Here is a 25,876-nt window from a genome sequence, read left to right as displayed (position 1 = left end):
CCAGAATAAAAGAATGATTAAGTAATGAAATCATCTTCAAAACACCAGGCCCAACCTGAATAAAATAATGATTAAGTAATGAAATCATCTTCAAAACACCAGGTCCAACTAGAATAAAAGAATGATTAAGTAATGAAATCATCTTCAAAACACCAGGCCCAACCAGAATAAAAGAATGATTACATAATGAAATCATCTTCAAAACACCAGGCCCAACCAGAATAAAAGAATGATTAAGTAATGAAATCATCTTCAAAACACCAGGCCCAACCTGAATAAAATAATGATTAAGTAATGAAATCATCTTCAAAACACCAGGTCCAACTAGAATAAAAGAGAAATTAAGTAATGAAATCATCTTCAAAACACCAGGCCCAACCAGAATAAAATAATGATTACATAATGAAATCATCTTCAAAACACCAGGCCCAACCAGAATAAAATAATGATTAAGTAATGAAATCATCTTCAAAACACCAGGCCCAACCAGAATAAAATAATGATTAAGTAATGAAATCATCTTCAAAACACCAGGTCCAACCAGAATAAAAGAGAAATTAAGTAATGAAATCATCTTCAAAACACCAGGCCCAACCAGAATAAAATAATGATTACATAATGAAATCATCTTCAAAACACCAGGCCCAACCAGAATAAAATAATGATTAAGTAATGAAATCATCTTCAAAACACCAGGCCCAACCAGAATAAAATAATGATTAAGTAATGAAATCATCTTCAAAACACCAGGCCCAACCAGAATAAAATAATGATTAAGTAATGAAATCATCTTCAAAACACCAGGCCCAACCAGAATAAAAGAATGATTACGTAATGAAATCATCTTCAAAACACCAGGCCCAACCAGAATAAAAGAATGATTACGTAATGAAATCATCTTCAAAACGCATCTAGTTGCTGTCTTCTGACGTCAACCATATGCTCAATCGTTACTGTGTATCATCGGGCCTTATTGATAATTTATTGATCACTGATTCACATTTAACACAGTATGGTCGGTCCACCTACAATGGAATCATTTTTGTGTACAATTAGTTCTGGTTCTCACTCTTTGTTACTGGCTGTGTATTCCTGGGGCCATTAAGCATCTCAGAGTTGGAGTGTTGACTTGCCTTTTAGATCCTAGATCGGTACTCCTACTCTGAGATGCTTGATACATACAGCCCCTGATCCGTAATTCTGACACTGCAGGCAGTAAGGCAGTTTCAGTGTGTTACCTACAGTGCTCTTCTACGGTGCATTTTTCTAAGCCTGCCCTCTCTCTTTCCTGGCACTTCCACAATGGTGCTTGATCTGGGCCGTGGCGAGTTTATACCAGACTGTAAAACAATAGCAAACATGAGAAAGCAGGAAGATATGCTTGAGAGCGAGGCCCTTATCAGCGGAAAGTTCTTAATTGTGCTCTATGTAAACGGTGTGTGTAACTCTTGGCACCTGGAAAGAGGGTTTTATATAGTCAGATGTGTGAGTGGAGATGGATCAGTTCAGAGGCCTATCGGTGCAGCTGGCGAAATACACTACACAGTTATTAATCATCTCAAATAATTCTCTGATTGAGGTGCTGAGCAAAGCGTTTTTCGACGTTCCTCAAAATATGCTTGTGTCTTGTAGCCCATTGAACATTTATTTGAGCCTCCAAAATGGAATTGTTTGGTAGAAGCTGATGCGCTAGAGAAGGAAGAAGTGTAGCTGAGTTTATGTTGAAAATTCTACGATGGAACCAACAGTACAGATGACATGTGTTGCATTATCCCTTGATGGCTCTGCGCAGATTCAGATTAGCTAATGTACTCAAGTCCTTAAACGTTGGAGGTTTATTCAATCAGTTGTATAAAGAAAAACAAATCATTGATCTGTGTTGAAATGTGGAAGTCATTTCGGCCCAGAGTCCTAGCAAGCTCAGTCCCAGCTGAGGCAGACAGTACATCAGTGACGTGGATGGATGCATCATGAATGCGTCATTCTTTGTACTGGAGGGCCCAGAAGTGTCTCAATGCACTACAGCAGCTCTGTGGATACGCCAATGACAGCCTTGCAGGGGGTGAGACATTCCACAGATTTATTGCTGGGGGGAGAGATTTGTCATCCGCCATTACCTCACACAATAACTACAGAAACATATCTCCCCTCATCACCAGCCGGGACTTCCCCCACACTCCTTGTTCTGACAGTGACAGAAAACCCAAATCATATTTGACCTATGTACACGTCACTGTTAGTTTTATGTTAATAAACGTTTCCCAACAAACACCGTGAAGTTGATATAAGTTTCCTTACAGACTTGATTCAGCTCCGTCTGTTTCTCACAAGGAGCTCTAGCCTTGAGACACATCAAAATGGCAACACGTTTTTTTTTTTATTGACAGTTTGTGTTGTCAAAGAGCATGTTGAAGCTATCCATTTCAGCCTTTGTGATCTCAATCACTGGGAATCAACACTGAGGATACATCTTTAAAATAGTTCCCCACTTCAAGCAAGCTACACTGAGTGTACAAAACATTAGGAACACCTTCCTAATAATGAGTTGCACCCACTTTTGCCCTCAGAACAGCCTCAATTTGTGGATGACATGGACTCTGCAAGTTGTGGAAAGTGTTCCACAGGGATGCTGACCCATGTTGACTCCAATGCTTTCCACAGTTGTGTCAAGTTGGCTGGATGTTCTTCTTCTGGTGGACCGTTCTTGATGCACACAGGAAACTGTGAAAAACTGTGAAAAACCCAGCAGCGTTGCAGTTCTTGACACACTCAAACCGGTGCACCTGGCACCTACTACCATACCCCGCTCATTCTACACTGATTGAAGTGGATCTAACAGGTGACATCAATAAGAGATCATAGCCTTCACCTGGATTCACCTGGTCAGTCTATGTCATGGAAAGAGTAAGTGTTCTTAATGTTTTGTACACTCAGTGTATATCCAGTCTATTTGAATAGACACTCACACCTTTTTGACAGCTGAAGTCTAGCAGGCTGTATTTTTGTGTTTCAGAGAAAGATATCTGTGTAAAGAATGCAACTAAGAAAAATGACCCCGGAGCGTACACATCCATTCTGACTGGACTTGGAATTGGTAAATTGTTGAGCTGACATGATACTACTCTAACCCAATGATTTTAGTTCAATGTCAGTTGAATTTGAGGGACCAGTTTACAACTAAACCATTTACTTCAGAGGCTGAAATACAATGCAATAAACCACATATAGCAAAAAAAGTGAGTCTATTTTCTCAAACCATTATTGAAAATGTTTTTACCTATTTATCTGATCTGTGGTGATTTAAAATAATCCACTGTTCTGATCCATTAATTGAAACATGACAAACTGGAAAGGAGTCAAGGGGGACTTTAGGTCATTAACATACTTTACTCAACCAAAATAAGAAATATAACTGCCATCTGTCAATAACAACATCATTTCCATAGTTGAACAATCATCTATATTATAGTTCCCCCCCAACTTCGCATCTCTTGGCGTAACTTCTAAGGTATTGGGTTGACAGTCGTTGGACCAGGGTTTGTGTCCTGGTTGGTGCTATGCCTGAATTCGCTACGCTGGTTCAGCTTAAATAGTTCAGCTGAAATGTGATTTCTAGTTTGCTCAACATTTGGACATATTGTTGTAGCTGAACCAAAATAAATTCTCAAGTTGAATTGTAATGTTCCCTCAACCTAAAATGTAAAGTTGAGTGAACATACAATTCAACTTGAGAATTTATGTTGGTTTAGCTAATATGTAAACATAAAGAAAGTTGCACACTCTAGTTATGCTCCAACTGACATTTCAACGCTGTCGATAATATGCCCAAATGTTGAGCAAATTGGAAATCGCATTGCAGCTGGTTGCTATGAGTATTTTTAAGTTGAATCAGCACATTTAGAAAGAAATGGTTTTACAGGAGCACATATTAGTCGGCACATCAGTTTACTCACAGGATTTGAGCAAGTGAGAAAGGCTACAGTCATCAGCTTGTCAGCAGTCTATTTTCAAAACGAAGACCTTTAGTGACTACTGTACAGATAGATGTCTGTTCTTTCCAAACTGAACGTCTGATGGAGTGTGAGGAAGAATAGAAGAGAGAGAGAGAGAGAGAAACTAGGAAAAAGAGTGTGAGGGAGAGAGGGAGAGAAAGAAAGAGAGAGAGCAATCGAGTGAGAAGGAGAGAGATGAATTGTAATTGTAAGTGGTAGTGGGCTACAGTAGCTCTCCCCTTATCTGGGGCTGTCTGCCCTATTGTGAGAACCCGCCCAAGCCGCCCATCCTAGGAAACGAGAGCTTCCTGTTGTTTTATAGAGCTTTCCTGCAGAAAGGTTGAGATATGTAATCTGGGTCCACCAGGGAAGAGAAACAGAGCAGTGTCAGGCAGAAATGAAAGCCCTTAATCCGTCTCCCGTGTCTTCTTCTTCTGCTTGCTGCTTTCTGCCTCTTCTTCTCTGGGGTAAGTAGATGATTTACAGAGTACTATATGTATATACAAAGGGCCAGGGGTATGGAGAAGTATGTTGAATTACTGAGAGAAAAAGTATGTAAAATATTGCCCTAGATTTCAGCTCTTACAGAAAGTGGAATACTTAGAAGCGCACAGTGAAGTAAGGGATTGTAGTAAGAGCTTGGCAGATCTAATATTAGATTTTTCTTTTTAAAGTAGCCTAGACTTAGTGATTTTGATTTGTTAAAAACATTTTCTTGCTCCAATGGTGAAGAAACAGAGGTTAAATATAGGTATGATGATATGGATCTGGTGTCTTTCTTGAAGATTTTAAGCAGATTGTTGTTCTAATTTAGAGGATCTGTTTCTACCAACAAATACATAAGATAATGGAGTTGAGATAATCACGGTCTTCACAGAACACAATGTCACAATAACCGTATAATAAGGAACGCCTCAACTTTAGACTCAATTTCCCAGACCAGATCACTCTACTTCAAAAAAACAAAACAAACCAAGTTATCCAAAGATGACATTAAATAGTTTGTGTTTGAGGAAATGGCTGAACTGTTTCAGACTTTATTCAGAGAACAAAGGGAGGATACACTCCCTGCCACTGACCAGCTCTCTCTTCATTTGTTTCTCCTTCCCACACTCCTCTCTTTCTGTCTGTCCTATATGTTCTTCTGTCAACTCATTTCTGTATTTCTACTTGTGTTTGTCTTTGTTTATTTCGCTGACTGTGCACGTGTGAGAATGTGAGTGCACACTTTTCTGGAAAGAACTCTCCTGGTGACATTGGCCCTGTTTCGTGTCTGTCCCTGTAGCACTGAGCTCTACAGCAGCTGGTCTGATAGGACATTACGAGGCGCCACAAGCTACCACACCAGGTAACTGACTGTTGTCCTCTTCTTGTGGTCTCTACATCAACTAACACAACTCATCAATGTCAACTAGTGTTAAAGACCAAGGGAACAACAACAAATGTTTTAGTTAGTCTGTCTTCACTTTGATGGGGGTCCCATTGGGGTCCCGTGTGGCTCAGTTTGTAGAGCGCTTACAACGACAGGGTTGTGGGTTTGATTCCCACTGGGGACCTGTACAAAAAAGTATGCACTCACTACTGCAAGTTGCTCTGGATAAGATGTAAATGTAATGATAACTACATTTATATCAATACTTTGATCAAACAGTATGTTATTCTCAATTAGGTTTCACTTCACGGCATGACTCAACAAGAACTGCAAACGACCAATACCATGGTAAGTTACCAGATTCAACTTTTTAGGCAACATTTTAATACCTATTTCGCAATATTGGTATTACACAACATAATGATCATAGATGGATTATGTTTGAAATGTTTGTAAAGGTGAAACACCCCATTCATGTTCTAAACAAACATTACCGCAGAGGTTTGTCCTTCGTCATCGCTATCGCGCAACACTTTGATGTGAAATTATATTTGAATCCACTGGGGACTCTGTTGGACAAGCACTGTAAACACATGGGTTCAGAACAGAACTGTCCAACCTCTTAAAAAAAAAAAAAAAAAGACAACCGAGATGCAGCTCTCTGCCAAGATTCCTAGGCTTCTAGCATAACGTGAGGCCAAGACAAACCTGTGGGGAGGTCCCCACCAGTGGTGAATCAGCAGCAGCTGACACAAGGCCTATAATTGTCTGGGGTCAAAGATGAAATGAAACCTTGTTACAGGCAGCCCCTCCAACTGGGCTGCACTTCCTGTATTTGTTCACCATTCACCCCATGTGACGTGTGTGTTCAACACATGAACTCTAGAGTTGTGAAACAACTGGAACTTTGGAGCAGCTAGCTCCCCTTCACTGTTCCTCACCCTACGATTTCCTTTTTCTCTCTCTCTCCGCTCCCCTCCAACTCACCCAACTCTGAGCTCCTCCTCTGCTGAAAAGACACATTTCCTGATGTCATTACTAAATCAAAACCGTTGCTCAGCAAACAGATGTGTTCAGGGGCCCAACCACACTGCGTAGCATAGATTGTCCTGAGAATACATCCTCTAAATCTTTTTAAAGTGACTTTAAATGTTTTTATTTCATCCCAGTAATCGACAAAGACTTGTTATTTTGAAATACGTCATTTTTTGATAAGGAGCTTGAGGCACGAATAATCGTTTTAGTGATGATGAAGAAGTGGTCTAATGCGTTGTCTTTGAAGAGCAGTATGAAACGGAGACCGTAGTCTGCTGAGGTAACAGTCATGCAGCTCCACATGGCTCAAGGTACGACATAAAGATCCAGGAGGAGTCCGCCCATATTCCCAGCCTTATCCTATTGTGTGAACGCTGAAAGTCCTATTGAGTTGGAGCTTTGCATTACTTGCCTGTGGCTGTGGGGCAGATAGAGAGTAGGTCGTTGCAAACAGCTGGCTGACTCTAATAACGTCTTCCAGATATGAATCCACAGCCGTCTGCACAGCACACCGTGCGTAGTCATGATTACATCCACCCTAAACGCCCTGGTCCTAAATGTTTACTTATGTTTTCCGATTTGGCAGAGGCAGCCCTCAAGGCAAATAAATCACAAGCTGCACAAGTCAGCCAGGCCTTTGACTGTGAGAAATGGAGACTAAAATGTTTGAGAGTTCAAGAGTAAAAGGTTTTCAGATGTGAGTCCAGCCCAACTTGGGTGTGCTCCCTTTTATTTGAGAGAGAGAGAGAGAGAGAGAGAGAGGACAATCTTTTGAGCCTCCACCCCTTTAAAAGGCAAGACAATCCTAAAGAAATGCACTGGAGAGGGGAAGAGCTTGCTGCCAAGGCGCAGGGCAGACAGACAGATCCTCGAGGAACATCTGGTAACCTAACCGTGGGTAACACCGATCTGACATCTGGTAGCCGAGGGTAATGCCGCTTCTAGCTGCTTCCACCCATGTCTAGTTTCCTGTTATGCCCTGCAGGGCTCGGTGTTAGAAGTTCAGGCTCAGTCTAGATGGTCGTCAGTCAGTGGGGGAAACTCTCCTATGTTCACTTTCTCTGACATGAAGGGAGCGCTTGTTTTCTTTGGGATGCTCCTCTCTGTTCTCTCTGGTGAGTGTGTGGGCTCGGCCCGGGCGGCAGCGAACGCACGTCCCGCGTTGCTGGACAGTCGGACTGAGTTGCTGACACGATGTGTGGCAGTAAAGATAACATTTATTGCATGCTCCGTTTGGATTGGGATCTTTAAATGTTACATTGATCATTTGAAAAAGATTTTTAAAAGATTTCAAAAAAGATGTTGAAGGACACAGCTGTTCAGTCTGTCTGTTTGAGAGGCCGTTTTTTAACAGACATTTCTGTTGTGACTACAACCATTGGCCAGTCAAATGAATACAAATGTATTGTCCTTTTCTCTTCTCAGACGTTAGCCTCGAAGATAGAGGTTTCTCCAGTGGATTAGGTGGGCCATTATTACTTTTCTGACTCTACATGTAGGCTATTTAATAGTGTTAAATCAGAGGTTGCTGTCTGTGACACTGCTGTTTCTGCTTGCTGTTAAATCAACATAAGGTTAGACTGAGACTTGTTAGTAATAATGTGTAACCATGAATCTTCTAGACATCCTTCTAATCCTACATCTTATGGATTTGTTTTAGATGATGGAATCATTTCAAAGAACTGATTTTTTAACATTACAATATTCTCTCTCTCTCTCACTCTCTCTCTCTCTCTTACTGTACAGGTTGTGGGAATAAGTATGTTAACTGTGAACAATACTGTGAAGTTTGTGAGTATTTTCCCCCAAGGACGGAGTGCTACGTGACCTTATTTAAGGAAACCTGCTACAGGAATTTTGTAGGTGCCATGGAGTCATTAAACAACACAGACTGGTGCAACTGGAACAATGTGAAGAGGTAGGCCTAGATGCTTATTTTAATCCACCTATTATTCTGTTTAGTTTGTTTCTGATCCAACTTATCATGCCATTGGTCTTGCATTGGCACTTAGTTCAAACAGTAGTTTTGAGAAACCCAACACATAGTCAAGTGAAATCAGAGTGAACTCACTCATTAATGGTCCATCCATACCATGAAACTCTTAATAATGTCTTTCAGACACATAACATTGCCCTCTCTTGTACCAATAGTACCCCTCCTATCCCTCCCTGTAGGATGTATAACGCCTTCACCATGTGCACAGAGGAGATAGCAGAATGTCTGCTGATCCCCTGGCCCAACAGGATGGTGGAGAATGTGTTTGTAAACATCCACTCCAGGTTCTTCTGGGACTGCCCCAACGAGGCACTGAGCGACCCCCCGCCCAGCATCGTGTTTGCCTTGGTAATGACCCCCATCTGCCTCATCCCCATCATGGTGGTCCTGGTGGTGCTCAAGACCAAGAACGGAGATGGCAGCTCCTGATAGGACGTCCTGGATCAGTCCTCATCCACCCTGCCTCACCTCCATGTTCAGACTCACTCTCTCCATCCCCCGAGGATTCAAGACTGGGGCCATTGACACAACTATTTTACAGAGAACTGCTTATCGTCTTCCACCCACTGATGGCTTAGCTCTGTGGAGTCCTATCAAAACAATCTCAAAGCCCAAACACTTTACACGTGACCTTTTTGGATGCACCGATACAGAATGAGTAGTACCACATCGGCATCGGCATCGTCCAAGGACACAGGGGTTCAAGAAATGGTCCGTCGGTGTTGTGTAGAGTGTCAGGTCAACATCCTCTGGGTTGCTTCTTGAAAACTCATCTTCTCCACATTCCTTGATGCTCCTCTAACGAAAAGTGGCGACAGCCATGTAAACGTTTCCACTCCCTACACGCCCTAGGAAAGTATTTAAGATAGTAGGGTTTATGGACTTATGTCATTCTTGACAATCCATTCCATTCCATGACCATCTCCATCCTGTCCCAGATGTGAACCTTGACAGTGACTATGCTAAAATGGTTACATGTTTTATAATATTTTAATTGTTTATATATATACAAGAATATCCTGACTTTGCCATTCTTCAATCACACACACATATACATATACACAGTGGGGCAAAAAAGTATTTAGTCAGCCACCAATTGTGCAAGTTCTCCCACTTGAAAAGATGAGAGATGCCTGTAATTTTCATCATAGGTACACTTCAACTATTACAGACAAAATGAGGAGAAAAAAATTCCAGAAAATCACACTGTAGGATTTTTAATGAATTTATTTGCAAATTATGGTGGAAAATAAGTATTTGGTCACCTACAAACAAGCAAGATTTCTGGCTCTCACAGACCTGTCACTTCTTCTTTCAGAGGCTCCTCTGTCCTCCACTTGTTACCTGTATTAATGGCACCTGTTTGAACTTGTTATCAGTATAAAAGAAACCTGTCCACAACCTCAAACAGTCACACTCCAAACTCCACTATGGCCAAGACCAAAGAGCTGTCAAAGGACACCAGAAACAAAATTGTAGACCTGCACCAGGCTGGGAAGACTGAATCTGCAATAAGTAAGCAGCTTGGTTTGAAGAAATCAACTGTGGGAGCAATTATTAGGAAATGGAAGACATACAAGACCACTGATAATCTCCCTCGATCTGGGGCTCCACGCAAGATCTCAACCCGTGGGGTCAAAATGTGCACAAGAACGGTGAGCAAAAATCCCAGAACCGCACGGGGGGACCTAGTGAATGGCCTGCAGAGAGCTGGGACCAAAGTAACAAAGCCTACCATCAGTAACACACTACGCCGCCAGGGACTCAAATCCTGCAGTGCCAGATGTGTCCCCCTGCTTAAGCCAGTACATGTCCAGGCCCGTCTGAAGTTTGCTAGAGAGCATTTGGATGATCCAGAAGAAGATTGGGAGAATGTCATATGGTCAGATGAAACCAAACTAGAACTTTTTGGTAAAAACTCAACTCGTCGTGTTTGGAGGACAAAGAATGCTGAGTTGCATCCAAAGAACACCATACCTACTGTGAAGCATGGGGGTGGAAACATCATGCTTTGGGGCTGTTTTTCTGCAAAGGGACCAGGACGACTGATCCGTGTAAAGGAAAGAATGAATGGGGCCATGTATCGTGAGATTTTGAGTGAAAACCTCCTTCCATCAGCAAGGGCATTGAAGATGAAACGTGGCTGGGTCTTTCAGCATGACAATGATCCCAAACACACCGCCCGGGCAACGAAGGAGTGGCTTCGTAAGAAGCATTTCAAGGTCCTGGAGTGGCCTAGCCAGTCTCCAGATCTCAACCCCATAGAAAATCTTTGGAGGGAGTTGAATGTCCGTGTTGCCCAGCAACAGCCCCAAAACATCACTGCTCTAGAGGAGATCTGCATGGAGGAATGGGCCAAAATACTTATTAATACCAAATACTTATTTTCCACCATAATTTGCAAATAAATTCATAAAAAATCCTACAATGTGATTTTCTGGATTTTTTCTCCTAATTATGTCTGTCATAGTTGAAGTGTACCTATGATGAAAATTACAGGCCATATTTTTAAGTGGGAGAACTTGCACAATTGGTGGCTGACTAAATACTTTTTTGCCCCACTGTATATATGTATATGTGTGTGTGATTGAAGAATGGCAAAAGTCAGGATATTCTTCAGCATTTGTGAAATGATTGTGGTTAGGGGAGGATGACAGAAGCTGTAAAGCTGGTTAAGATGACGGAAAAGCGATTTTGTTAGTAGGATTTCCTACCCTCTGGCTGGGAAAACGTGAGTCTCGCATTGCTGGACATTCCAATTGAGTGGATAACCAATGACAAAGGCTTTCAGTTTGAGGAATTCCCACTCTCCATTTACTGTACACTCAGAAAAACAGATGCTAACTAGAACCTAAAAGAGTTCTTTTGGCTGTCCTCGTAGAACCCATTGAGGAATCCTTTTTGGTTCCAGGTAGAAACCTTTCCAGAGGGCTCTACATGGAACCCAAAAAGGGCTCTCCTATGGGGACAGCCGAAGAACCCTTTTGGAACCCTTTTTTCTAAGAGTGTCGTTATCCGTATAGGAACTCCATTATGTTTATTTCTATATGTAACTAAAGAAAAAAATGTGATGTACCCTCTCACCTGGTAGCTTCCCTGTCCTTGAATGGGTTTTGTGTATATTAGAATTGTATGATGCTTCGGGAGAGTCCTCTTTTCCCCCCGAGTGTAGGGTTTAGAATGTATGCAGTATGGGGCCATGATGAAGGGTTTTGACCAAGTATTAGTCTGTGAGGAAGTTTGGGGTCAGGAACTAGGCACAATGTGTGAGTAGCCTACGCGCAACATGTAGTCTATGAGATCTGTTTCCAGGAATCGTCTATTTCCCAGCATTAAGGGCCCAGCGCCTCAACCTCTCTCTCTCTCTCTCTCTCTCTCTCCCCCTCTTGAAAATGACGGTCCCCACTGTCACCCATGATGAGCCAGGCGACGCTTGCCCGAGAGATGAATCAAGCACTAGATCAAAAGACTACTAATGTTTGGTCTTCCCCCCCCCGGCTCAGTGTAGCAATGAGCACTGACTGAAGACAGAAGGAAAAACAAATGTCTATCTTTCCCCTTTTATTATGCTGTCGTGAATGACACTGAAAGCACTGAATTGCATTCCGTTTCAGAAACAAAGAAATATGTCGGCTTATGTATTGTATTTCTGCTCTTACTCTGGTCATAAGACGTACTGGACTTTGTACTGTCTGTGAGAGGGGTGTGGGTCTTAGTCAAAGCATAGCCTCTTCCCTCACACAATGTACTGTATATAATTATATTTTGCAATTAAATATGTTAAAGCCAAATGCTTAATCGCTTGACTTTGTTTTGTAGGCTACGGAAAGGGATTGCAGAAATAGATATTGTATTTTTGTAAAGTTCGCAGAAGGTCCAAAGTGAATATCCTAACTGGATCTAATTGGTTTAAACCCCATGCCTTAATGGAATGCACAGCTGATAACGCCATGGATGATTCATCAAGTCGTTTTTAGTCGTTCAGACCCAGTGCAGAGATGGGTGTTATTGTGAATTCCAAATAGACCCTTTGCCCCTTCACCCTATAGGGCACTCTTGTAGATACAAACATAATAAATAAATAAGTATTTGCCCCATCTTGTGACTGCATGGGTGGCATTTCCACCATTCTTTATTGCAGTCCTGCAAGAGTCCATTCAAGCTGTTTTACTCACAGAACATAGCTGGTGTGTTTCTGTGTGAGGTCTCCTCTCTAAGGAAGAAGTGGCAGCAGCTGTGTAATCTGCATCCTTATCTGTCATAGACAAGACTGTTGGGTGGATCTCTGTGTCTGTCTGGCTGTGTGGGGAGGGACATTGTGTTCGATGACCCTCTTCCTCTCTAGAAGTCAGGTCATCCTCACCCACTTCCAGTGTCACTCAGGTCCCAAAGGGTCAGAATCATAGAATTTGAATTTCTAGAATGGACATTCCCATGGTCAGAGGGCATACTGTATGTCCATTCTGTGAACTATATGTGTATGGTCATAGCACACCTTACCATGCAGGACCAGCCAGTTAGAGCTGCCCATTTCTGCAAGGACCCAATATGCAGAGATCTACATGCATATATCTACATCAGCGGCTGGCCTCCCACCTCTCCTCCTTTTGCCTTTGCTAAGGTTTTTGCTCCAACACCAAACCATTGTGAAGTGTGTGGTTGTGTCAGCGGTTGAAGGGGTCATTAAAGAGACATGAGCTTCAGTAGGCGGATGATTGGAGAACGATTGCGCTCTACAAGCCACCCTCACAGCAGCTGTGAGAGAATACAGCAGAATAGGGCAAAAACAGAGGTCCTTTGTCAGGTCATCTGATCCTCCACCTGCACCACCTGCATTCTCCTTCTCAGACTCCTCACTTGCCATTGTACCACACTTTAAATACCTTGGAAGCAGTTTTTAACAAGAGCAACCTGCACCAATGTTGCAGTCTACCAGGGCAGTGTGTGTATCTACAGTCTTCAGTCGACACTTAAAACAACTGGAGTCCTTTCACATAAAATGCCTCCAACGCGTTTTGAAAGTGACCTGGCAGGACCGTGTTTCACACTTAGAGATCCTGCAAAGAAACAAAAGCAGGAGCATTGAGGCGTCCATCACACACCAGCAGCTTAGATAACTTGGCCATGCCATCCGGATGCTAGAGGACCGCCTTCCTGGAAATATGCAGTACAGACAGCTACAACTGGGCCGTCACACTGGGCAGAAAAAGCAGTCTAAAGGATCCCTTGAAGACACTCACTAAAGAAGTGTGGGGTAAACTCTGCCTTCATAAAGGCTGTTGCCATGGACCATTCCACATGGTGTGGGCTCTGAGGGAAAAAGGACTGAACGGGCCATTGTGTGCTCTCTGACTGTGGCAGACAGTGCATACCACATCAGATTATACAGTCTTCAGCAAACCCACAAGCAGTAGTGGATGTCATCATCAAATGCGATGGACTACCTTAAGTGAGTAAGGAGTCATTTATTAAGAGGCTTGCTTGGCTAGACTACTTGAAAAAAGTGATTTCTTTCTTCTTGCAAAACATTGCCCTCTAGAGGTTAGTCTCTCAAATAACATTTCAAAGCTATTCCATCCAGACATTCAAAATATTTTGGATTAAATTTGCAAATTTCTTTAAAAAAAAAAGTAATTTAAAGACGGAAACCCTTTGAAACGCAAAGACACTTTGGGTCTGTGTTCAGTCCCTCATTCATTCGATTCAAGATTATTGCAAAATATTAGATACATTTTGATACATATACCAGGTATATCTAAATTCCTGGTTAGTATAGTTAACTATTATGTCATGAAACATACAGGATTAATCTGATTCCCAAACTAATTTGATGCCAATAATATAAGCAATTTGAGATAGTTCTCTGAGCACATCTTTCTTTCGCAAAGTACTCAGTTCACTCTGACATAATAGGCCGTCATGAGTGGAATCTCAGCGGCAGACCAACTTTAGTAACATCCTGTACATTCTCACCTGTCCTCCAACAGACAGAAAAGTATTAAGTGCTGCCCATACTGCTGTCCCAGTTGCTCCTGCTCCTCCTACTCCAAACCTTCTCCCTGCTGCAACACGAGACACCCCAGTTGCTCCTGCTGCTCCTACTCCAAACCTTCTCCCTGCTGCAACACGAGACACCCCAGTTGCTCCTGCTGCTCCTACTCCAAACCTTCTCCCTGCTGCAACACGAGACACCCCAGCTGCCCATACTGCTGTCCCAGTTGCTCCTGCTGCTCCTACTCCAAACCTTCTCCCTGCTGCAACACGAGACACCCCAGTTGCTCCTGCTGCTCCTACTCCAAACCTTCTCCCTGCTGCAACACGAGACACCCCATCTGCCCATATTGCTGTCCCAGTTGCTCCTGCTGCTCCTACTCCAAACCTTCTCCCTGCTGCAACACGAGACACCCCATCTGCCCATACTGCTGTCCCAGTTGCTCCTGCTGCTCCTACTCCAAACCTTCTCCCTGCTGCAACACGAGACACCCCAGCTGCCCATACTGCTGTCCCAGTTGCTCCTGCTGCTCCTACTCCAAACCTTCTCCCTGCTGCAACACGAGACACCCCAGCTGCCCATACTGCTGTCCCAGTTGCTCCTGCTGCTCCTACTCCAAACCTTCTCCCTTCTGCAACACGAGACACCCCAGCTGCCCATACTGCTGTCCCAGTTGCTCCTGCTGCTCCTACTCCAAACCTTCTCCCTGCTGCAACACGAGACACCCCATCTGCCCATACTGCTGTCCCAGTTGCTCCTACTCCAAACCTTCTCCCTGCTGCAACACGAGACACCCCAGTTGCTCCTGCTGCTCCTACTCCAAACCTTCTCCCTGCTGCAACACGAGACACCCCAGCTGCCCATACTGCTGTCCCAGTTGCTCCTACTCCAAACCTTCTCCCTACTGCAACACGAGACACTCCAGCTGCCCATACTGCTGTCCCAGTTGCTCCTGCTGCTCCTACTCCAAACCTTCCCCCTGCTGCAACACGAGACACCCCATCTGCCCATACTGCTGTCCCAGTTGCTCCTGCTGCTCCTACTCCAAACCTTCTCCCTACTGCAACACGAGACACCCCAGCTGCCCATACTGCTGTCCCAGTTGCTCCTGCTGCTCCTACTCCAAACCTTCTCCCTACTGCAACACGAGACACCCCAGCTGCCCATACTGCTGTCCCAGTTGCTCCTGCTGCTCCTACTCCAAACCTTCTCCCTGCTGCAACACGAGACACCCCATCTGCCCATACTGCTGTCCCAGTTGCTCCTGCTGCTCCTACTCCAAACCTTCTCCCTGCTGCAACACGAGACACCCCAGCTGCCCATACTGCTGTCCCAGTTGCTCCTGCTGCTCCTACTCCAAACCTTCTCCCTACTGCAACACGAGACACTCCAGCTGCCCATACTGCCCCCATCAGAGCCCCTAACGTGGATTCTGCCTCAAGCATAGGTGAGATCTTCTGGATGGCCGCTATCGTTGCACTTCCAGCAGCCCAGGCACCCAAATAGATTTGACCAGCTCCATCATAGCGTCACAGATCAATCAGTAACAACACTCCAAAATAACCAATCCAAACAGCTGTTTGTTGTCAACACTCCAGTGAAGATGTCTTATATCACAACAGAGCTTTGCCTTTATGGATTCTAGTGTCTCTGGGAGCAACTCATCTGCTAGAGGGAGTGAGGGCAACATTTTCAAAAACCTTTTGTTTCTTTATTCTTCAAAACCACATAATCAAACCAACTGTACCCTTAACACAGTGCTCTTCATACAGAGATCTTATTGTGTATTTTTTGATCATATAACAGTAAAAACAAACACTTTATATGAGATTAATCTACATGCATAAACAATAACAGCATGATGTTAAAGGGCAATTCCTCCTTTTTTCAACATCATGTTCATCATCTCCAGCACTGAACCAGTGTCTACATACACTACATGACCAAATGTATGTGGAAACCTGCTTGTCGAACATCTCAAAGGGGGGAAGGCTTTCCACTAGATGTTGGAACATTGCTGTGAGGACTTGCTTCCATTCAGCCACAAGAGCATTAGTGAGGTCGGGCACTGATGTTTGGTGATTAGGCCTGGCTCGCAGTCGGCGTTCTAATTCATCCCAAAGGTGTTCGATGGGGTTGAGGTCAGGGCTCTGTGCAGGCCAGTCAAGTTCTTCCACACTGATCTCGACAAACCATTTCTGGACCTCGCTTTGTGCACAGGGGCATTGTCATGCTGAAAAAGGAAAGGGCCTTCCCCAAACTGTCACAAAGTTGGAAGTACAGAATCATCTAGAATGTCATTGTATGCTTCACAGGAACTAAGAAGCCTAGCCCGAACCATGAAAAACAGCCCCAGACCGTTATACCTCATCCACCAAACTGTACAGTTGGTGCTATGCATTCAGGCAGGTAGCGTTCTCCTGATATCCACAAAACCCTGATTTGTCCGTCAGACTGCCAGATAGTGAAGCGTCATTCATCACTCCAGAGGACTTGTTCCCACTGCTCCAGTGGTTTATACCACTCCAGCCGACGCTTTGCATTGCGCATGGTGATCTTAGGCTTGTGTGCGGCTGCTTGGCCATGGAAACCCATTTTATGTGCTGATGTTGCTTCCAGAGGCAGTTTGGAACTAGGCAGTGAGTGCAACAGAGGACAGACAGCACTTACCACTTCGAGGTAAGCCGTTGGAATCTTCATGAGGTAGTCACCTGGAATGCATTTAAATTAATAACAGGTGTGCCTTCTTAAAAGTTCATTTGTGGAATTTATTTTCTTCTTAATGCGTTTGAGCCAATCAGTTGTGTTGTGGCAAGGTAGGGATGAAATAGAGAAGATAGACCAATTTGGCTAAACACCAAGTCCATATTATGGCAAGAACAGCTCAAATAAACATAGAGAAACGACAGTCCATCATTACTTTAAGACATGATGGTCAGTCAATCCGGAAAATTTCAACAACTGAAAGTTTCTTCAAGTGCAGTCTCAAAAACCATCAAGTGCTATGATGAAACTGGCTCTCATGAGGACCACCACAGAAAAGGAAGACACACAGTTATCTATGCTGCAGAAGATAAGTTCATTAGAGTTAACTGCACCTCAGATTGCAGCCCAACTAAATGCTTCCCAGAGTTCAAGTAACAGACACATCTCAACATTAACTGTTCAGAGGAGACTGTGTGAATCAGGCCTTCATGGTCGAATTACTGCAAAGAAACCACTACTAAAGGACAAAGATAAGAAGAAGAGACTTGCTTGGGCCATGAAACACAAGCAATCGACATTAGACTGGTGGAAATCTGTCCTTTGGTCAGTTGATTCCACATTTTTGGTTCCAACCGCTGTCTTTGTGAGATGCAGAGTAGGATGATCTCTGCATGTGTGGTTCCCAACGTGAAGCATGGAGTAGGAGGTGTGATGGTGTGGGGGTGCTTTGCTGGTGACACTGTATGTGATTTATTTAGAATTCAAGGCACACTTAACTAGCATGGTTACCACAGCATTCTGCAGCGATACGCCATCCCATCTGGTTTGCACTTGGGACTATAATTTGTTTTTCAACAGGACAACGACCCAACACATCTCCAGGCTGTGTAAGGGCTATTTGACCAAGAAGGAGAGTGATGGAGTATTGCATCAGATGACCTGGCATCCACAATCACCCAACCTCAACCCAATTGAGATGATTTGTGATGAGGTGGACCGCAGAGTGAAGGAAAAGCAGCCAACATGTGCTCAGCATATGTGGGAACTCCTTCAAAACTGTTGGGAAAGCATTCCAGGTGAAGCTGGTTGAGAGAATGCAAATATGTCATCAAAGCAAAGGGTAGCTATTTTGAAGAACCTAAATAAAATATATTTAGATTTTTTTTAACACTTTTTTGGTTACTACATGATTCATATCTGCTATTTCATAGTTTTTTGCTAATTTCCTTTTCGATCAGAAACAATATTTGATTTGATGTGCATTAAATTGTTTGGTGAAATATGCATAAAGGAGAGTAGATGCACCTTTTAATAGTTGTTTTTCCTATTTGGATCATCATGATGTGTCTGCAATGAAGATCTATTGATTACATCGGATGTAGACTAACACATTTTTTTTTCTCAACTTGACTCAAGAGGTATGTTTATTGCAGGCAGTCGCGTTCTTTTGATCATGTATTATCATTATAGTTTTGATGAATGTATGTGCTGTTTTGAGACAACAACTACATTTAAAAAATGCATTTACTGTTATGCAAAATACCCCAGAGATCCGTGCCTTGTGTACACTGTTTTGAAGATCGACAACATTGTTCAAATAATGTTGTGAGACGTCTCAACATGCAGATTAAAGATTCAAGTCAAGTGATATAGAAGAGACTTCTCCCGGCCACATCGTTTCCTAGATCTACTGCTGACATAGGCTGACACGTCGCTGGCGGCTGTTCTCGTCTCTTCTCCCTGCTTCCCTCCCTGGGAAAGGACCAGAGGGTTATGCCACAAAGCAGGATCAATAAGTTAGCCAGCTGACTTTGATAAACAACCCAAAACAACAATAGATTTGATGTTTCATTAAGAAAGCTCAACTCAGACATGTATGTTTGATTGTTGATTCAACTTGATTCAATTTGATTCAATCTCATCCATATGGTGTACACACCCTCTGTGGACCCGTTCACTTACGTAACGCCAGTCGTTTCTGACAAACACATGTGCTTGGATTCATTTATGCTTTTCAAATCCTTTGATTTCACCTTGGTGGGATAACCTAAAGGAAGAAGAAGCTTAGTCTGTAAACACATCCAAACAGATCCAACAATGTGTTTTTTGAATCAATACGCAAATGATGACATTAAGGTGACCAATTGCATTAGGGAACTAAATCTGTAACTAAAGAGGGAGGTACAAGACCACAAACGATGTATACATTACCTGGGTATTTGCATTTCAGTGCGAGTTCAACCATAATTTTTTTTGACAACTCCATTGTGTCCTCCTCCCAGAGCGCTAAGAACCTTGGCGTGATCCTGGACAACACCCTGTCGTTCTCAACTAACATCAAGGCGGTGGCCCGTTCTTGTAGGTTCATGCTCTACAACATCCGCAGAGTACGACCCTGCCTCACACAGGAAGCGGCGCAGGTCCTAATCCAGGCACTTGTCATCTCCCGTCTGGATTACTGCAACTCGCTGTTGGCTGGGCTCCCTGCCTGTGCCATTAAACCCCTACAACTCATCCAGAACGCCGCAGCCCGTCTGGTGTTCAACCTTCCCAAGTTCTCTCACGTCACCCCGCTCCTCCGCTCTCTCCACTGGCTTCCAGTTGAAGCTCGCATCCGCTACAAGACCATGGTGCTTGCCTACGGAGCTGTGAGGGGAATGCACCTCAGTACCTCCAGGCTCTGATCAGGCCCTACACCCAAACAAGGGCACGTTCATCCACCTCTGGCCTGCTGCCTCCCTACCACTGAGGAAGTACAGTTCCCACGCAGCCCAGTCAAAACTGTTCGCTGCTCTGGCCCCCTGGTGGAACAAACTCCCTCAAAGGACAGCGGAGTCAATCACCACCTTCCCGGAGACACCTGAAACCCCACCTCTTTCAGGAATACCTAGGATAGGATAAAGTAATTCTTCTCACCCCCTTAAAAGATTTAGATGCACTATTGTAAAGTGGCTGTTCCACTGGATGTCTTAAGGTGAACGCACCAATTTGTAAGTCGCTCTGGATAAGAGCGTCTGCTAAATGACTTAAATGTAAATGTTAAATGTAAATAATTGGTCTGTGGGATTGTGCCCTGTCTATTCTGGTAACAACTGGATCACTTGCTGTCTCATGGTGTGTGTGTGAGTCATGATCGGGATGGCCTGTACTCGATACCATAGGCAAACTGCAGTAACTGCAGTCAAAACACAGTGGAACAAACCCAGAGTGCAGTAACTTCACTTAGTAACTTAAGTTGCTGTTGCTTGCCTTGGTTTTTACATGGATTTTGTAGTTACTGGAAATTTGACACTACAGTATTTTCACTGAAACTGAAGATAATTGAACCAGGACACAAGATAAAAACAGACACTACAAAACCTTTGGCCAAATGAACAGTTACTGCGGTTTGCAGTTGTACAGTAGTGTCAGTGGAGGCTGTTGAGGGGAGGACAGCTCATAATAATGACTGGAATGGTGTCAATGGAATGGTACCAAACACATCAACAATGTGGTTTCCATGTGGTTGATACCATTCCATTGACTCCATTCCAGCCATTATTATGAGCCATCCTCCACTAAGTAGTGTAAACCTATGACCCTATCATTCTTGTTTGCACGTCTGGACATACAAGAGTTAGAGGAGGGGGTCGGAGGGGAGGGGGTGGCATGTTTGTGAGTGAAAGGGCTAGAGAACTTCCTGGAAATGGGCTGACTAGCTGACAGATAGGACTGAGTGGCAGAGCATGCCCACTGGGCACAGACGTCAATTCAACATCTATTCCATGTTGGTTCAACGTCATTTCATTGAAATGACCTGGAAACAACATTGATTCAACCAGTTTGTGCGCAGTGGGTGGGTTTAGGTTGGGGGATTTAAGAGAAGGAAAAGCCAATGCACAGAACAAAGAAGGGATGGGCAGTGGTTTGTATTGATCTCCTGTCTGTCTTGCTGTCAGAGGATCAGTCCCAGACAGAGAGCTGGCGTTCATCATTTAGCCAATGTCATGATGAGAGCACAGTCTGAGGATATGGAAATACACAGCAACTATTCAATGGAACCTTTTCGCTTACATGCAGATCATGTGTCAATGTTTAAAGGTAATTCAGTAAATGGCCTACGCAAGCCACTAATTACTAAGTGTGAAATGTAGTGTATTGGCCTTGCAATAAGGGACGGCAGAGGAAAGGCAGAGAGAGAGACATGTTACTCATCCCCAATATGACAAGTTAGCACAACACCTAGCAACCAAAGGGAAACAGATTGGTTTTTATTTCATAGCCCTTTTTTACGTGGACACTCCCAGCAGGGTCAGAGTGTATGTCTGATGATAGATAGAGAGATAGAGAGAGAGAGAGACCCTGTGATCGTGACTTTTTGTCTTTCTTTATTGAAACATTCTCAATTCATTTAAAACTCACCCCCCCACTCCTAAAATAAAAAAATAAAAATATACCCTGTACAAATCACCATACACAAAAACCCTCTCCTACAACCGTATATCCAAAACATCTTCCCCAGCAATACAGACAGCCCCCCCAACACACCATATCTCCTCAAACATCTCCACACATTTGATCATTTTATAGAACTCAAACTCAACCCTAAGGCGCGCAGAGACCATCCCATTAAACAGGAGTAAAGGGTCTGTTATCCCCCCACCTTTGACCCTGTTCCTCCTTGTTAGCCAAATAGCTAACTTTGCCTGAGCAAACAGAAAATTCAACAAAACACATTTTTCTTTCTCCTTACTCGAATACCTGTATCCCATTATAAACATCCCAACAGCAAAAACCACCCCCAACCTGTCACACAGACATTCCAACAGAGACATTAATGGCATTAACCTGGTGCACACAGAAAACACATGAATTACAGTTTCTTTCATTTGACAGAAAGGACACCCCTGCCCAATTCCCGGATCAACCCGTGCCAACCAGCTGTTAGTGGCCAGGGCTCCATGAAGAACCCTCCACTGGAGGTCCCCTGACCTCTTTGGTACTGGGGGTTTGTAGAGCGCCCTCCATCTAAAACCCACCATACTCTCCGCCCCACATACCCCCTGCCACTGATGTGCCTTCACTCCTGTTAGGCTTCTAATGCTCCTAACCTTAACGCAGAGGTTGTAGAGGGCTTTACCTCCCACCCCTCAAACTCCCCAGGCTCGGAGTGTTAAAATCTAACAAGTCCTCCAGACCCCTTGCCAGTCTCCAGTCTCTGCCGTCACCTGCAGTGGCGGGAACATTGGTGGCCCCTCTCCCTTTGGCCTCTCAAACACCCCCTTACCGGCTCAGACAGTGCCTCCTGGACCTCCTCCAGGAATCTCTCCAGCAGCCTAAGAGACGTTATTCTTGTTTGTTGCGCCAAGACCTCCGGGGTTTTCCACCCCTCCTCTCCCAGCAGTCTCAGGTCACCCAGCCTTTGTAAACCCCCTGCCATCAGTTGCCTCTGCAGGGTGGCCGACTGAACCGATCTCAAAGGGATGGCTGGGTTGTGGAAGATAGGCTCCTCCCACACCCACTGCCCAGGCTCCACACCCCCTTCTCGTGTGGGCCTTAGCAGCTGCCAGGCGCTCAGCACCGCAGAGTAAAACTCTGAGAGACCTGCTGTACTCAACCTCTCCAGCTTCATAAGGAACAGCTGCCGGTCCAACCCTAATCCGCCAGCTCTCCTCAGCAGCGCGCATGCTGGTTCCCTCCAGCCAACATCAGTGTGGTACAGTAGTCTCTGCACCGCCTTTAGTCGGAAAGCAGCCATCCTGCTCTCCAGTTCCACCAGGCCCTGTCCTCCTTCGTGGACGGTCATGTACAAAACTGCTGCCTTCAGCCAGTGATGTCCCGACCAAAAGAAGTCCACCAGCTTGCGTTGCAGGTCTGCAAGCAGACCGGCGGGGGGGTTGAGGACAGCCAGTTTATGCCACAAGGAAGATGCCACCAGGTTGTTGATTATCAGCACCCTCCCTCTATATGACACTTGGGACAGGAGCCACCTCCACCTGGCCAGTCTTGACACCACTGCCTGTGACAGCCCCTCCCAGTTCTTGCTGACCCACCTCTCCGAGCCCAGGTACACCTCCAACACTTTAAGCCCTTCACAACCCCACTGCAAACCCCTGGAAGCAGAGGAGGAGCCCTATCCCCCATGCCCCACATAACAGAGCTTTGCTCTTTCCCCAGTTTACCTTAGCTGATGAAGCTCCCCGTACACCTTCAGACTGGTCTCTAGTTCCTGCATATCTTGCCCATCCCTGACCATCACAGAAACATCATCTGCATATGCTGAGACTGCTATTCCTGTCACCACATCCATGCCTGTCCAGCACACTCCCCGCAGTCTCCTGCGTAGCAGTCCTAAAAAAGGCTCAATGGCTATTGTGTACAGCTGCCCAGATAGAGGGCATCCTTGTCTAATGCCCCGTCTCACCCAGACTGGCCTACTGAGCCCCCCTCCCACCTTAACCATACATGACGCCCCAGCATACAACAGCTTCACACAGGTCACAAAACTCTTCCCAAACCCAAACACAGACATCACATTAAACAGATACTCATGATCCACTCTATCAAAAGCCTTCTCTTGATCTAAAGAGACCAGTCCAAAGTTCACATTAGAACCTCTCGACAAGTCCAACATGTCCCTAATCAAGAACAAGTTGTCCGTGATTGAGCGTCCCGGTACACAATATGTCTGGTCCTTGTGTATTATAGAGTCCAGATGGGACTTCAGTCTGTTAGAGAGGACCTTGGCAAAAATATTGTAGTCCGCACAGAGTAATGCCACAGGCCTCCAGTTCTTAAGTTCACACAAGTCCCCTTTTTTGGGCAGGAGAGTCAGAGCCGCCCGACGGCAGCTCATCGGCAACTCTCCTACCCCGACGCATTCACGCAACACGCAAAAGAAATCCTGTCCAATTGTTCCCCAGAATTTTTGTAAAATTCCACTGGAAGTCCATCGACCCCGGGTGCACGACCGGGGGACATCTGGGTTACTGCCTCTGCCAGTTCATGTGACAACAGAGGAATGTCCATTTCATCCCTCTGTGCCCGAGAGAGTTTAGGGAGTCCTGCGAACAAGACCTGAGCACACATAGGATCACACATTTCTGCCCTATACAATTCAGTATAAAACTCCACAGTCCGCTCCCGCATCTCCCCCACCACAGAGGTCACCCGCCCATCAGACAGCCGTAGACAATGCATACCCTTGGCTTCACTGCTCTGTCTTTCCAAACCAAAGAAGAAGGAGCTGGGAGCATCCATCTCCTTGAGCATGGAGAACCTAGCTCTTACAAGTGCTCCTTTTGCTTTAACCTGGAAAAAACTGCCCAGGTCCCTACGTAATTCAGCTAAGTTAGCCTGGAGGCCTACATTGCCTTGCCCCACCATCTCTACCTCCATCTCACTAATACACCGCTCTAGTTCCCCCAATACTCTCCTAGCCTCTGAGGATGAGAGAGCTGTGTACTGTTGACAGAAAAGCCGAATTTGCACTTTCCCCACATCCCACCATTGACTCAGAGACTCATACTCCTCTCTTCGCTGCCCCCATCTTTCCCAAAAAGTCTGGAAACCTGAGCAAAAAGTGGCATCTTGTAAGAGCTTTACATTGAACTTCCAATAAGATGCCTGCCGGAGCCCTGGTGAAATAGACAGCCGAGCCATGGTTATGTGGTGATCCGAAAACCCCACTGGGAGAATGGTAGCACCCAGCAGCCTATTGCTCTGATTCCTGGACATGTAAAAACGATCAAGTCGAGCTGCACTCACCCTAGCCCCAAAAACCTTCACCCACGTATACTGTCTTGTGTTTGGATGTTTAGTTCTCCAAACATCCACTAGGTCAAACTGATTAAAGATGTCCCTTAACACTCCCACTGACACTGAATGAGGCTCTTCCCCATTTCTGTCTTTTGTAAAATCCATTGTACAGTTCCAGTCACCTCCGATCACCAGCGTCTCCTCAGGCGCTACTTGTGAGAGTTCCTGTCTAAGACTCCCAAATAGAACCCCTCTTTCTCTCCCTGTGTTAGGCGCATACACATTTATAAAGACAAAACACATGTTGTTAATTTCTGCATTAACAACAAGCAACCTACCCCTACACACCTCCTTTGAGGAGCAAATTTTTACAGCCAGACCCGGTGCAAAAAGGACTGCCACCCCTGCACTAAGATTTGTCCCATGGCTCAACACACTTGCCCCTTTCCACCAGAGCCCCCAATCAACTTCATTCACCACATCACTATGCGTCTCCTGCAGAAACAACACCTGTACTTTTTTTGTTTTACATATTCACCCAACACACTCCTCTTTCCCGCATCTCTGGCGCCATTTATATTGAGCGAGCCTACCCGAAGAGTCTCCATAAGAAGTGGGAGAAAAGCCAGCAGAGAAATAGACCAATAGCAAAGCTCAAAAAGCCCCAGTGTCAGTAAGAAATTAAACATTTAAACAGTGTCTGAAGGTAAACCTTTACGCACTGTTGTGACCCACTTCCTCAACCTAAACCGTTTCCTGGGTGAGAGGACACCATGCCCCTCATTACTCATAGCATGTTGTACTGATCTTACAAACTTTCTAGGATCAGGAAAAAAAGCCTCAAGATGAACTTTTTTCCCCTTAGTCTCATTCAGGAACCTTGTCAGTTCTCTCAACGTGTACTTAGACCCCTCTGGTTGACTGGCTGTCAGCTCCGGGCCAATTGAAGAGGAGTCTGAAAAAAATAACTCCTCATCCTCTTCCTCAGACTCACTTTCCTCCTCTTCTCTATCTCCCACCCTGACCACCTGCCCTTTCTCTCTGGT

General features: G+C 44.6%; 1 protein-coding gene across 2 annotated transcripts; it reads left to right on the top strand.

The window, feature by feature from the left end:
* The first annotated feature begins 4,117 nt into the window (after nt 1–4,117).
* On the top strand, nt 4,118–12,186 carry LOC115104146 (receptor activity-modifying protein 1-like). 2 transcript variants are annotated; one of them, XM_029625387.2, is made up of 6 exons: nt 4,118–4,459; nt 5,278–5,340; nt 5,662–5,712; nt 7,825–7,863; nt 8,146–8,317; nt 8,575–12,186. In XM_029625387.2, exons 1-6 carry the CDS (start codon nt 4,390–4,392, stop codon nt 8,822–8,824), a joined length of 645 nt encoding a protein of 214 aa, XP_029481247.1. In that variant the 5' UTR covers nt 4,118–4,389; the 3' UTR covers nt 8,825–12,186. The 2 variants fall into 2 exon arrangements, with proteins under 2 accessions (XP_029481247.1, XP_029481248.1); XM_029625388.2 differs by lacking the exons at nt 4,118–4,459; nt 5,278–5,340; nt 5,662–5,712 and adding an exon at nt 7,335–7,514.
* The last annotated feature ends 13,690 nt before the right edge of the window (nt 12,187–25,876 follow it).

This window comes from Oncorhynchus nerka, linkage group LG21 (genome assembly GCF_034236695.1).
Source record: "Oncorhynchus nerka isolate Pitt River linkage group LG21, Oner_Uvic_2.0, whole genome shotgun sequence".
Lineage (NCBI taxonomy): Eukaryota > Metazoa > Chordata > Actinopteri > Salmoniformes > Salmonidae > Oncorhynchus > Oncorhynchus nerka.
Note: the sequence above shows the minus strand (reverse complement) of the source record. Positions and strands in the feature narration are given on the sequence as shown.